Source organism: Ornithodoros turicata, chromosome 8 (assembly GCF_037126465.1).
Source record: "Ornithodoros turicata isolate Travis chromosome 8, ASM3712646v1, whole genome shotgun sequence".
Lineage (NCBI taxonomy): Eukaryota > Metazoa > Arthropoda > Arachnida > Ixodida > Argasidae > Ornithodoros > Ornithodoros turicata.
This window is the reverse complement of record NC_088208.1, coordinates 19,992,788-20,006,575: the sequence shown is the minus strand read 5'-3', so window position 1 is coordinate 20,006,575 and position 13,788 is coordinate 19,992,788. Positions and strand designations below refer to the sequence as shown.

Sequence of the window (13,788 nt, the reverse complement as noted above, 5' to 3'; positions counted from 1 at the left end):
TATATTTTCTTCAAAATATGTTTGAAAGTGCTCGAAATGTTGCGCCGGGTGAGAAAAGTGTACCTTACATTTTTGCCATTAATTGGTTCATGCATATTTCGGTAACCTTCCAAATGTGATTCTTATGCAAATGGAACATTGCGACGCTCTCGCGCGTATGTAGGTTCCCTACGTTAAACGGCTCGCAGTGAAGACAAGCTAGCAGTGAATCGTGGGTGGTCGAAATCCTAACACCAAGGGACTTCTATATGTGGGCTAGAGCAAGTCATAATATTGAGGCCTGGTGGGTTTTGAAGGAGGATGTTGCTCGTCAACGGATGATTCTGGCTCACAGAAACGAGCAACTGCTGTACCTGGCACAATGAAGTTCCACAAGAGCCTATTCTTGAAACAAGAGTTGCGCCGAAACGTCAAACGGGCCACGGAGACAACCTTGAGGAACTTGCCCCTTTCCCCATTATACCAATAGACCTCTACCCGACAAACGTCATCATGACGTTGGTAGACAGACTGAAACCGAAACAAATCGGAAGGGGAGGGCTGGGTTCCACGAATTGGCGCTTATTCGCTGCCTCCTATTGAAAGAAAAGTAGAACCGAAGGTCACGTCCCTTTCATGGATCATCGTAATCCCCTCAAGACCGGGGCTTTCGGGCGCGACCTTGTTCGCCTCCTAGCTTCGAGCATAGTTCAACTCTACCAAACTGGTGGCGCTGTCGAACACTATGACGTCATTTGTTTACAAACAGGGAGAGGTCTATTGGGAAGAAAACGTTGCAGGTATCCAAGACGCTTGTTTGTTTTCTGTTGCCTGTGTGCAAAGCGATCGCTTGCCATGAACTGGTCGCATATTTGAAGAGTGAAAAGAAGTCTAACAAACTGAAACCATAGACCGGCGCTGGAGGTTGATTGCATGAATGTGACATACTGTGTGCTTTCCCAGGGCGCGTTTCAGTGCTTTATACCACGCATTGATTGTGGACTCAGGTATTCTGCATGTGCCAACGGGGGTCTGGAAAAAAAATTACTTTCTCGCGCAAGTCAAATAGTACTTTTCTAGTTTCTTAGGAGCACGCGGTAAAAGCATTCTCAAATCGAATCACACAATGCTGCTATTTTTATATGGACCGCCACATTCCGAAAACCCGATTAGAAAATTGCAAAATTTGCAAAACTTTCATTTTCGAGTGTCGCTAGCGCGGTTGGTATACTGCTCAGAGAAAAACGCAACTTTTTTCGTGTACACCTGGAACATCATACATCATGGTACCGAGTTTATTTTACCGGTGAATTCTAAAATGAAGGCAGTAAAAAAATTACAAACACAGTGAAAATCGCGTCCGTTGCGCGTCCTATTACAGGGTGAGGGGGAAATCTACTTTGCATGAGGTGTACAGGGTAGAGTGTCATATCTTCCAATGCCACAAAAATCACATTTGGAAGTTAGAGAATTAAGCACGAACTAATTACTCTCGAAAATGTAAGGTACACTTTGCTCACTCCTGCGCAACATTTCGAGGACTTTCAAATATTGAAGGAAACATATTTTTGAACAGAGACCTTCGAAACTACTCTTCCCTCGAAGTCCTCTACCTGCACAATCATTTAAAAAAATATCGGTGACGGTCGAGCGGCATCTGATGGCTGGCATTACGTTGCTGACCTCAGATCAGTAGTTTATCCCAGAGTCACTACATAGGAAGCAGAGTAGCGACACTGAGCCACGCCGGCGAGCGAGTCCATCATCTTGGGTCCGGCGCAGCTTCGTGGCCTAGCAATGGGACGCCAATCTCGCCCTCCTCCGCCCGAGAACAGCGCGCAGTCGAGCCAGCTCGCAACCGAGGAAACCGGTTTTGGGTGGAAGGGACTCAACATGGACGGCGCGTTCTTGGAAAGAGAAACCACGTGACACGGTCGGTCCAATCGCGGACACCGAACGGCGCGGAAAACGAAGGCGATACTCTGTACTCTATTTAGTGATTCGTTTATCCTAAATCGCAAGCTGGGGAGGGAGGGGGGTGGGCAGAATAATTTCACTTACATTCTAACAATGGGGCGCGGACAAAAGCTCACCGGGACTGCACCCCTCGAGACTGACCAGGGTTAGGTCAAAAGAGGTTTTTACTATTTCACACGTTGGAGAGTGGGTCAGTTCATGTAGAATATGCACCCGTCGAGACTGACCAAGGTTAGGTCAGGAGAGCCTTTTACGTATTTCACACGTTGGGGAGTACGGTGCGGTGAGCTTTTGTCCGATGAGCTTATGTCCGGTGAGCTTTTGTCCGGGATTCTGCAACAGTAGTACACAAAACGTATACAAAACATACAAAACGTATACAAGGGTGATGCCAATCATTTGAATTGTATTGGGGGTGGGTGGGTCTGCATAATCCACCGACTTGGATTTGACATTGACGCTTGTTGTATTTAAAGTTGTACTGAAGCGTTATCTGCGGCTTACGAAGCAATTAGAGCTTTTTGTTTCGCCAACGTGCTTTCAACGGAGGCAGCCATGTTGGAAAAGTAACGGCGACAGCAGGGCAGTGATGCGCTTCGCTCAATGGTCAGCTGCATAGCTGGAGGTAACCCTACCGCATGGAGTTCGGACGTGCTCAACTCTTGTGGAGCGTGTGCGTTTCGGTTTGCCGTGCTTCGTTGCATTGACAACCGTGCCACGGCGCATCCATAACGCATGAAAAACGCAACAGTGTGAACCGGGCATAACGTAAACGGCGTGCTCAGCCAGATGTTCATAAATGCGCACAAAGGAAAGCGTTGCGTTACCATTGCGCCCATGGGAGCTGTGGAGGGTTGGTAGAGCCAGAGCCGTGGGTAGAGCGAGCGGCGGGCTGTTGTTCTTCGCCCCACGCTTTTGCTTTTCTCTTGTGTCCCGAAAGCATTACAAGCACTCGTAAAGTCGGAGCTACTTCAGAGAAACTTCGGAGCTACTCTCCTGCCTACATGGACTTAGGATTTACAAGCATCAGCAGTGGCAACCCATAATGCATTATCTGCGGGAAGTACTGCGGAACAGTTGAATGAATCTGGGAAAGCTCAAGCGACATCTTCCGATGAAATAAATGATAAAATACATTATAATCAAAAAAATAAATACTCAGATTGAATAAATAACTTGCTACCTGTGCGACATATAGTTCTCCTCACCCACTTCTAGAGAGTTGCCTCAGTGTGGTTCATTGAGGTCCTGCTGGCACAACCATTGATTCCATCAAATATCATAAGTTGAGAACCACTGGACTCTAGCAGATCGCTTGTGTCGCACGCAGCAGTGGCGTAGCCAGAAATATATTTCGGGAGGGGTTCTATGGGGACTTTACATGGAGGACGAGGATTTCCCCCTCGTTTACCTCTCCCAGAATTCCATTCATGGAAGACTGAATATAATATACATAGTTCAGTTCAGTTCTTACGCAGTGATGCATGCATGAGGACGATAGTACTTTTAAGTGTTTTGCCAATAAAGGCTCATACGTGGGCAATATTTCAACTAAAATAAGTGGTTTATCCAGAACCCGAAACACGGGGAGGGAGATTGCAAAACTGGGTGTTAGGAAGGGGGGGTTTAGATAAACCACTGAACGAAATATCCTTACAAAGTAGCACTGAATAGCTAGAGGTCCCCATGAACTGAAATGGATATTGTTCAGTATTCTATCCAAAGAGAAAACAAGAAAAACTACCATTAAGTACCCACAGATAGCTACATGCAAGCAAAAAGTGAGATAGCTATGGACCACACAAAGATAATGCTGCTCAAAAGATTTCCTTTAATAGCCATGTTGTATCACTTCTTGGTCATTCTGAGCAATGGCTTTTCCATTTTCACCAAAGATTACTACAATGCCCCAAATTCAAGCTGCAGTTCTTCAGAGTGAACTGACGGTCCTGCACTTCCTCTTGGCTGTGGAATCCTGGCGGAATCCTGGTGGAATAAATATGGTCATACGAACTGTCAAAACAGAGACCGTGCAGCATCTTAAATACATGGACCAAACATTGATACTCTGTGTCTGCTGGTGTGTCATGTGTAGTATGCTGAGTAAACCAAAGGTTTATCTGCCTGATCCAATCCGACTCGACCAGAAGTGGGTTGGATCAGGTTCAGTTTCAACCGGATTACACCCAAAATATTGAAGCAAAATATAACCCTAGATTTGCTCTCAATGTTGCTGAAAAATAAAACCCGAAAAATCAAGTGTGTATTCATGGTTTCACCGATTTTTGCCGTTACGCCGTAGCATCGCTTTTTACTGCTTTACTGCCGTAGCGCCGCTTTAACGGCGTTCCACTGTAGACCCCACCTGGCTCCCAGGTGTTCATTTTTACAAAAAAAAAAATCTTCAAAATGCAGTAAGCTGTAACTCTGCTTATGCTGAAGGAAAAGCCTGTTAGACATCAACGTTAGTGTCGAATGGCAATTTTTTTGACATCCATGCAGTAACTGCGATACAAATGCCCCTTACGATGTAGTTGAGAAATCTAGGGGAGCAATGTAATGAAGTCATATGAAACAGCATTAGTTATTTCACAAACATTGTGCATCGGTTCTCGTCTAGAGTTTCTCGTTCAGAGTTTCTAGCATAGAGGGAATTTAGTGCAACTATGTATATAACACAGTGTTAAGTCAAGTGTCTCGGGACGAGAAACATTGATGTTTTGAATAGAGACTGTTCTTCTTTGGCATACTTGCATGGCTGTTTAAAAACTTTTGGCCGCGATTTAAATTATCCAACCTGCTGTTTATGCATCGAACGAATTCCGCGCTTCCACTACAAAATAAGCGGTTTAACACAAACAATGCCATGCGTGCAACATATCATGAGGTGTACTCACCTGCTTCAGGACTGAATTTATGAATTTCATAAGTCACTTTAAAGCTGTGCACATCCACATGGTGCTGCATAAGTGGATGCAGCTGAGAAAAGCTGGGCTTGCAGCTGTTGGAAAACCTGCAGAGGCAACAGAGCAGCCCATGGATAAACTGTGCAGAGACAATGTTAAGTTGGTTCTAAACAGAATCTGCAGTTACTACTGATGACCTGTTTAACGTCTCCTCACCTGATATCCGTTGAGGGACTTCCAACAGGTCACTTAGCTAACACAGCTCACAGCATACACAGCATCACTTCTTGCGCATTAGCGGGGCAGTCAATCTTCCTAATTTGAAGCCCAGGTCTTCACTGCCTCCGTCTCGGGTTGCCCGCCTGGTTGCCAGGTCTTCAGGCAGGTTTTGCCTTCTGTTAACGTGAAAATCAACCCATTAATTTGTTAATTAGTTTTTCTCTAAACCCCATGCAAGAAAGAGCCATCAGCAGTTTCAGAACCTATCGTGACAGAGTCAAGGATCGAGTTTGCCCAATGGTCCCACTTGTTTAAAAGGGTTGCGACAGATCACCCAAAGTTATCACGGCAGACTGATTGGGCACTAATCTCTTCTGGGCTCGTCCAGGCCACATCTGACAATTAAACTGCTCGTCCTCAAGTTGAAGTTGTTCGTTTTCCTACACAAATTTAAGTAATTGATTACTCAAAATTGTAATTGGAATAATCAAAAAATTACTTATCGAAAAATGTAACTGGTTACTAGAAAAATGACTCAAAAAAACTAATTGATTGCAAGCAACGCAATTACTTGTAACTAGAGCCTGAAGGTTTCGGGAAATATTTTTTTCTGAATTCGGGGGGTAAAAATTGGGTAAATAAACATGTGCTCTAAATTCACGCAAATTCGAGTGGAAAAACTTCGAGTATGCTGAATTTGTGGAGAAATCAGGCTCAGTTACTCAAAGTAACCGTACCACTTTGGTACGAATGGTGACGTAACTGAATTTGCTGCCACACAAATTGGTGTGCATTCCTACAGACGTCTCGGTGAGGGCAATTTGCCGGGTAAAAAAAATCGGGTTTCGCCCTAAAGAGGCAACCTCCAGTTCGGGGTGCAAATTCGGGGAAGAATCGGGTTTAACCCTAAACCTTCAACACCTACTTGTAACGTGTTACGTAAAGCTCGGGTTTGTTGTCACTCTCTTCTTTTTTTTTTTTTTTTTCCCCGATAACCTTGCTCTTCCCACGTGCGTAAATCCCTCGCCCTGGGGACTTTTCGGAGTAAATTACCTCGTACTGCTTTCAATGGTCGAGGCAACGGGTCTTGAATTCAGCCGAACGGGATGGCGGGCTCTTGGCAGATGGTTGGCGGGATCTTGTTGGTCTCAGACCGTAGTTTCTTCAGATGCAGTGGCACATAGAGCAGCGACGTCCAGACGCTCTCTTAGGACCAGAGCCGGTGAGCAGCGACGGATTGGGGACTGTTGTTACTCCGATTCGTCGTCGTCTTCGTCGCGATCCACTTGTACAGCAACGCTACACATTGCTTTTGCAAGGCACGCCGCTTGGCAGCCTAATTTGGGGAACATACCTTACAGCTTCACACGATGTACTACCACGTACAGCCGCCAACGTACCCTTTGTGCCCTTCTTCAGCCTGCTCGTCTGAACACCCTTCGTGTACACCTTCGGCGGCACGGTCGTCGTACGCATCGAGGTCTCCATGTATACGTACGATTTCTTGCGGGATGCGCCAGTTTGTTCCTATCAGCATTAGTTGCCTTTGTAAGAATTTAGCTCGCTCCTTTACCGGAGTCATTAGACACACTTCTAGAGAATCGTAAATGCCCTCTGGATTTGACTCTTTATCGCAATCGGAGCGCAGCCCTCTCAGCCGACAGGAGGCTGACAAGTTTTTGCGGGCCAACGACCCCTCCAACTTGAAAATGAGCCCTTTTCCGTATTCGTCTCGTGAAATCAATATGGCAGCTTGACGAGCGTCGACCACTCTTTTGTGAACCTCACAAACTATGCATGCATGTCCTTTATGTACTAGATGGACGAAAGAAAGGGTGAAAGAAATGACATAGGCCCCCATTTCACCAACGCTTGTTAACTTTGAATTGAGGTAAATGGTTGCTAAGGCTTGAAGTTAATGCTCTATTCTTTTTTACAAACATTAGTTGGTGACTCAAGAAACATTTCATTGACAGTAACTCCTTCTAGTGAAGCAGAGTTCAACCCCTCTCACGCGGACAGGTTTCAATGATCATTGAAACCAATGTCCGTTGAACATACGTGTAGCGCCACCTAGCCTGTAACGTGTCAACCTAAACTTCTCACAGAGCATTGGATCCAATGCTCTTTGAGAGACTGACATGTTATACGCTTGGTGGCGCTACGCGCATGTTCAATGGCCATTGGTTTCAATGATTATTGAAGCCTGTCCGTGTGACAGGGTTATCAAGCATCAAATTCAAGTTAAGAGACCTCTGATCTCGGTTTAAATGTTAATCGGCGTTGGCAAAATCGGACCACGGCTGTTAAAACAGCTAAGAGGACAGGATGTCACAGTGCGGAGTGTGTTACAAGTTAATTCCTCCCACCACTCATAGGTGCCGCCACATTGGCGTATTTGGAATCGTACCATGGAGAGGCATACATTTTACAGAAACACTTCGAAGGGCACTCTGTATCAAGTCTGTATCAAGACGTGTAGAGAGCTGGAGTCGGGGTGCGCTTACGATTCTCTAAAACCCTGCCATATCAGTACAAACCTTTTCGGGCGTACTGGCAAGGTGCGTGTGAACGTTCTGTAGATTCATAACTCCTGGCACAAGACTTGGGGAGCTTGCATGTTGTGACACCTGGTTCAGCAGGTTCAATACCATCTTGATACAGATTGACAAAGTCAAAACACTATGTCCTTTGAACTGATCTGGCATATTACAAACAAAGGCCCAATCTTGAACATGCACACGGCAAGCGTTATCGTTACTTTTCTTTTAAGTTGGGGTGCTCCAAATGTCACTTGAAAACCACTTTGGTAGGCCAGGATTTCAAACAAATGTCATTCTAATGTGTAATGTCGACAAATTTGCCATCACACAGGAGCTTGTGGGGAACCACAGGGCAAGTCTTTTGGGCAAGGCATTTAATACTCGCTACAGAATACTGTCAAGAAATGATCCTAAGTCTCTGTCTAGGACTATGAACACTGACCGTTCCTGCTGCCTCTGTTCCAACGACCGCGGTACCTTGCAGGATCGGTTGTACCTGAACAGTAAGTTGCTCAAAAGTTAAACACAAAACTTGAAACTAAGGCTGTGTGAGTAATGATCCTAAAACTTGAGCAAATACGAAGTAAATATAATTACATAACTGAACAGAACACACTAATATAGCCACATACAGCCCCACACAGCCCTCATGCGAGTTATCATTGTGTATACAAACCTTTTCAGGCATACCAACAAGATGCATCTGATGACCCTGCAGGTTCACTTCTAGTGGTGCAAGCCCCTGTAAGCTCCCGTGTGTCATATGTTTTGGCAGCTTGCTCAGTAGGCTAAACACCACCTTTATAAGGAATAGTTCAAATCAGAACACCATGTCCCTTCAACTGTTTCGGCATATTTCAAACAAGACCCTGTCTAATACCCTAGTCAGACGGCAAACCGAAGGCCGTTAGCGGAACGGTCGTTACTTCACCTGTAGCCCAACCGTCATTTCGAATGACATCGTTCTCTGCCCTGATATGTTGAAAACAGGAGGCGTTCGCCCTTTCTGTGACAATTATGCAGTTCATAATGGCCACAAAAAAGGCGTACGCCTCCTGTTTTCAACCAATTAGGGCATAGAACGATGTCATTCGAAGTGATGGTTGAACTACAGGTGAAGTAACGACCGTTCCGCTAACGGCCTTAGGTTTGCCGTCTGACTAGGCTATTAGACAGCCAGCACTGACCGTTCCTGCTGCCTCCTTTCCAACAGGCGTGGTACTGTGTGAGATCGGTTCAATCTGAAAGGCATGTCGCAAAAAAGTTAAACACAGGTCTTCAAGCCAGTCAGCAAATCCGGTCTTACCGTTTCACGTGACTGAGTCTCATTTTCAAGATTAACAGATGCCACAGAGCCAGGTGAAGTGTCTTCAACCTATGGAACATATAATATATTGTAACTTGTACTGTAAATTGTATGTAATGTGATGTATTGCCCAAGCAACACAACATCTTGGCCGGTACTGGTCCAATATTGGCTATCCTGGCCCAATACTAGACCAAGATTGGACCAATATTGACCCTATATTGCCAATATCGGGCCAAGATGTTGTTACAAATACAGTTACAATACACCCAAGCAGCACAACATCTTGGCCAATACTGGTCCAATATTGGCTATCCTGGCCCAATACTGGACGAAGATTGGACCAATATTGACCCTATATTACCAATATCGGGCCAAGATGTTGTTACAAATACAGTTACAATACACCCAAGCAGCACAACATCTTGGCCAATACTGGTCCAATATTGGCTATCCTGGCCCAATACTGGACCAAGATTGGACCAATATTGACCCTATATTGCCAATATCGGGCCAAGATGTTGTGCTGCTTGGGTGCATTGTAATTGTAACATGTGTAATTGTATATTGTTATAACTCAGTTACATACAACCTCTCTTGAATGGAAACCAGCTGTAGAATACCTATAGAACTACACGCAAGCTTCACATGTAGCGTAATGTCCGTAACGTGTCATGTAGCCGTAATGCATTCCGCATAACGTGTCATGTAGCCGTAATGCATTCCGCAGAACACGTGTCTGGTTGTTTACACAATATTTAAAACAGTCACAGAATACATACTTTGTCTGTAAGCTCCAGGTCGCTTCCAGCTGTACAACCCGAAGGAATGCCACGAAAATCTGGCTCCATTTTTATTGCCTTGCAGAACTCAGGTATCGTGCTGCCTGAGGTGCCTTCAACCTGTGGAGCATGTTTTGAATCATTCACACAATGCATAAGAGCCTCACACAATACACACTCAAGGCGTCAGCCTTTCCGTGAAAGTATACATGAAAAAGGATTTGCCACGGAATCTGTGGTTTGGTATGCAATTGCACAGAAAAGTGATTCTTTACTGGGGAACGTAGCTTCGGTGCCAGGTTCTGTTGAGACACGTCCTTTAAAACTGGTACCGATACAAAGTGAATATAGTTACACAAGTCTACTTGTACATGAATTACAGGAAGCACCAGCTCATAGCACCTTCCAAAGCGCCACCTAACCGCAGAGAAAACGAAACATGTACCACGCATTGCATGTTAGCAACACTGGTTGAGCTTACTACTACAACAGTCCTTACTACTTAGTCACTAGGATGCGACGCTTATGTGAAAAAGGTCCATTGTATTCTGGATTTGTAGCCACTTTACTTCAATGTCACATGAGTTAATAAATATTTTGACGTTGCATATCTCTCTGCTTTGTATATGTCTATCTCTTTGGCTTTGTATATCTCTTTGTGTATCTCTCTGCCAGCTCAGACGTGCAAGCACTTGCCGCACAAGATTGCAGAATTTCTCATTCCCTGTCACAGAATGCAAGATTTTCCACAGCAGATAAGAGGGGTCCTTATACATACTGTTTCCGTAGGTTCCAGGTTGCTTCCTGCTGCACCACTCGAGTGAACGTCGTGAAAATTTGGTTCCGCTCTTATTGTATTGGCGTGCTCAGTTACAGCCGCAGAGACCGCAACGCCGTGTGACTTGCCTTCAACCTTAGGAACATGTTTCGAAATATTATTGGCGCAATGTTGCAGACTGCCATGCAAATATGTACCGTCTCCGTAGGTTCCAGATCGCTACCAGCTGTGTTACTTGACGAAACGTCATGAAAATTTGGTTCCGTTTTTATTGGATTGTTGTGCTCAGCTACAGCCATTGCACAATGCGAGGTGTCTCCAACCTGTGGAACATGTTTCGGAATATTACTGACACAATAGTACTTAAAACCGTTGTGCAGTACGTACTGTTTTCGTAGGTTTCAGATTGTTTCGAACTGCGTTACTCGATGGAACGTCATTACAGATCGGTTCCGCTTTTATCGTACCATCGCGCACAGCTACGGCCGCAGCGCTGTACGAGGTGCCTTCAACCTGCAGAACATTTTTCCAAATATTACCGACACAACGTTGAAAACCGTCACACGATACGTACCGTTTCCGTAGGCCCCCGATGTACCCCAGCAGCGCTACTTGACAGTATGTTGTGAAAATTTGGCTCCATCTTTACGGCACTGACACGCTCAGCTGCATCCGCAGGGCAATCGTCAGTCCTCTGCCGCTTACTCGGCCGATTTGTGCAGGGTAGGTTGAGCGACGGCAGAACACCGGTCTTTAGACGGCTGAGACAGGATAGCAGCATCCCGACTGACCTCAGCGCAATCGGGTTATGGTAGTAATCACTCGTATCAAAATGGAGATTGCATACGCGTGTCTTGGTATTAGGTGGAGGACCCTGCCAGTCTATTAACTCGAGCCACTGGCTTCGGAGAGGCTCACTGCGTGGAATTCTGTACAAGTGCACTTCTTGCGAGTTCACTTTGGTTCCGTTATTTACGCAGCCTCGAACGCAGCACTGCATCACTGACGGTGACATATATTCCCTGGTATCGTTACACAGCACTCGGAGACTGATTTTCTATAATGTGCCCGAAACCGTACAGGCACACGAGCAACACCTGCGGCACCAAAAGCTTGCTGCAGTGTTGATGGAAGGGCATGTGGTAACAGAAAATTCCAAATTCTGCAGCAGCAGGGGCTGGTCCACACGCCACCACAGTGAAGCCAGGTACAAGCTGCAATACCTCAGGGTACTGGTCTTCTTGCCAAAAGAGAGATATGCTGCAAGAATATGCAAATACATCTAAGGCAAGAAAGTGAAAACAAATCGGATTAAGAGGATTACGGCTCCCGCAGTGCAGGCGTTTACGGGGCCCGACTGAAGGTGCGACGGAGAGACACCTTTCGGCAGTGGCGTAGCTCGAAGCCGTACCTTAGGTAGTGCACTGGGGAGAGGGAAAACAAGGGTGGAACCCTCTCCCCGATTCAAAGTTCCCGTAGTTCCCAAGACAGAGATATGGAGGCACAACATGTGGAGCGGCTGTCTAGTTCACATACGGGGTGGTGGCGTATAAAAGTACACCAGTGACATCATGCCTTGCACAGTAATAACTAAATGCTGGTGGAACATTGTGTTGCCTCCATACAGAGCTCTGGCGGAGTTTCACACCCTGATAATTTTCGAGGCGATCGAACATTGCAGTGCAGAGTTGCAGTGCGAAGTGTATAAACTGGCTGGTCAAAACAATCAAAATGGCGGCGTTGCGAAGAGTAATTGAGGCGCTTCTCGCCAGGTGCACATCCATTCGCAACAGTGAAACGACCATCACTGCAGAGCAGCTCATCGCGATCCCACCCGCTTCGATGTTGTGCGTCGCGTGGCCGCCTGGGAGGAAGTGTGTCATCTGCTCTTCGCAGCAACGCTATCTCGATTTACCGTTTTGACTACCAGGTTCGTACGTTTTGCATTATAACTTATAACACTAGACTGCAACTCACAATCGGTTTCAAATTTACAACGATTGAGTCACTTTCATAGTTTTGTGTGAACACAATACGATACTCCACCCGGCATGGAATGCCGACAAGGTGCACTTTGATTCGTCGCTACCCTGTACTTTTAGAGCCCTTCAATACAAACAAGCCGTCGTCGAACGTCACATGAGTGACCGAGAAAGAACCATGCTGTTTTCAAGCACAGACTGGAAGAGCAACAAAGACTGACAGACTGGCATAAACGCGCAGGCAAGCTGGTGAACGAACTCCATGATTATAAACCTGAGCGATGGTCAAACATACTTACAACAGAGCTGCAATGTGTTTGTCCTGTATGAAAGTTTACCCATCGCTAACTGGTGCATCATCATGGAGAAACAAAGATCTTTTCGGCGAGAGACACCGAATGCTTAGATTGCAGTACCCACGCCTAAGACAGTAATGCAGTACCCAGGCTAGGCGGTGCCGCAAGAAATTGCGATCTGGCTCATGCCCTCGGTTTCTCGATGCACAGTAACAAACACTTCACTTGCTAGAAAAGGTAGACAAGAGAGCAACAACCTACCCTTGGCGCCGAAATCGAAACAACGGAAGCGGAAGCTACCGAGCGCCGCCTGGTAGAATGGAATAGCAAGCGCAAACAGTGAAAAGTGAGGCGAGTGAGGAACACTCTGTAACGAACATTTTTGTGTGCATATTCAATATTTCCCACGTTTCTTTTACATTTTCAATGTGTCCCTGAGGTCCCCAACTGCTAGCCTCCTATAGAAAAAACTGACAGATGAGGACATTGAGGATGGATGGAGGTGCAGCTTCTGTACGACACCTTCATTACTGCGCCCCGGCCATGGCCCCGGCTCATTTGCATAGCAAAATTGCGCGATTGATCTCTCAGCACATGTGCTTGTCCCAATGGCTTTCAACGATGATTTTCTCTTATTCTGCTCTCTTGCTTTGCACGGAAGCCCCTAATTAAATGTGTAAATAATGAATTTCAGATAATATAGACCTCTCCCTGTTTACAAACAAATGACGTCAGATGGTACAACAGCGCGCCAACTTGGTAGACTGGAACTACTATAGGAAAAAATGAATACGTCACAAGAGAGCCACGTTAAAATATAACATTTCAAATTGTAAGGTTTTTGTGCAATTCCTTACGTAGTACATGGTCTTGTTCTGCTCCATTTTACTGGTAGCCCTATCTTTTCGGTAGCCCTCTCTACAGCTAGATCGCTACCGAGCTCTTTCATCTTCAGGAACTTAGCGGCTACACACTTTCTTCCAGAGAATGTCCACCTGGGCGTGTAACACATACAAAAAA

General features: G+C 45.7%; 1 protein-coding gene across 4 annotated transcripts; it reads right to left on the bottom strand.

Annotated features, from left to right (window-relative positions):
* Nucleotides 1–3,767: 3,767 nt before the first annotated feature.
* Nucleotides 3,768–13,048, bottom strand: LOC135366633 (uncharacterized). Of its 4 annotated transcripts, none has more exons than XM_064599423.1 (16): nucleotides 13,030–13,048; nucleotides 11,065–11,750; nucleotides 10,878–11,003; nucleotides 10,688–10,813; nucleotides 10,491–10,625; nucleotides 9,713–9,832; nucleotides 8,931–8,999; nucleotides 8,812–8,865; nucleotides 8,301–8,423; nucleotides 8,067–8,120; nucleotides 7,622–7,735; nucleotides 6,482–6,608; nucleotides 6,135–6,417; nucleotides 5,079–5,257; nucleotides 4,854–4,969; nucleotides 3,768–3,942 (listed from the first exon to the last, which is right to left on the bottom strand). In XM_064599423.1, exons 2-13 carry the CDS (start codon nucleotides 11,503–11,505, stop codon nucleotides 6,332–6,334), a joined length of 1,575 nt encoding a protein of 524 aa, XP_064455493.1. In that variant the 5' UTR covers nucleotides 11,506–11,750; nucleotides 13,030–13,048; the 3' UTR covers nucleotides 3,768–3,942; nucleotides 4,854–4,969; nucleotides 5,079–5,257; nucleotides 6,135–6,331. The 4 variants fall into 4 exon arrangements, with proteins under 4 accessions (XP_064455493.1, XP_064455492.1, XP_064455494.1 ...); XM_064599422.1 differs by lacking the exon at nucleotides 13,030–13,048 and adding an exon at nucleotides 12,772–12,987; XM_064599424.1 differs by lacking the exon at nucleotides 13,030–13,048 and adding an exon at nucleotides 12,772–12,987 and having other exon boundaries at nucleotides 7,622–7,711.
* Between the last annotated feature and the right edge of the window lie 740 nt (nucleotides 13,049–13,788).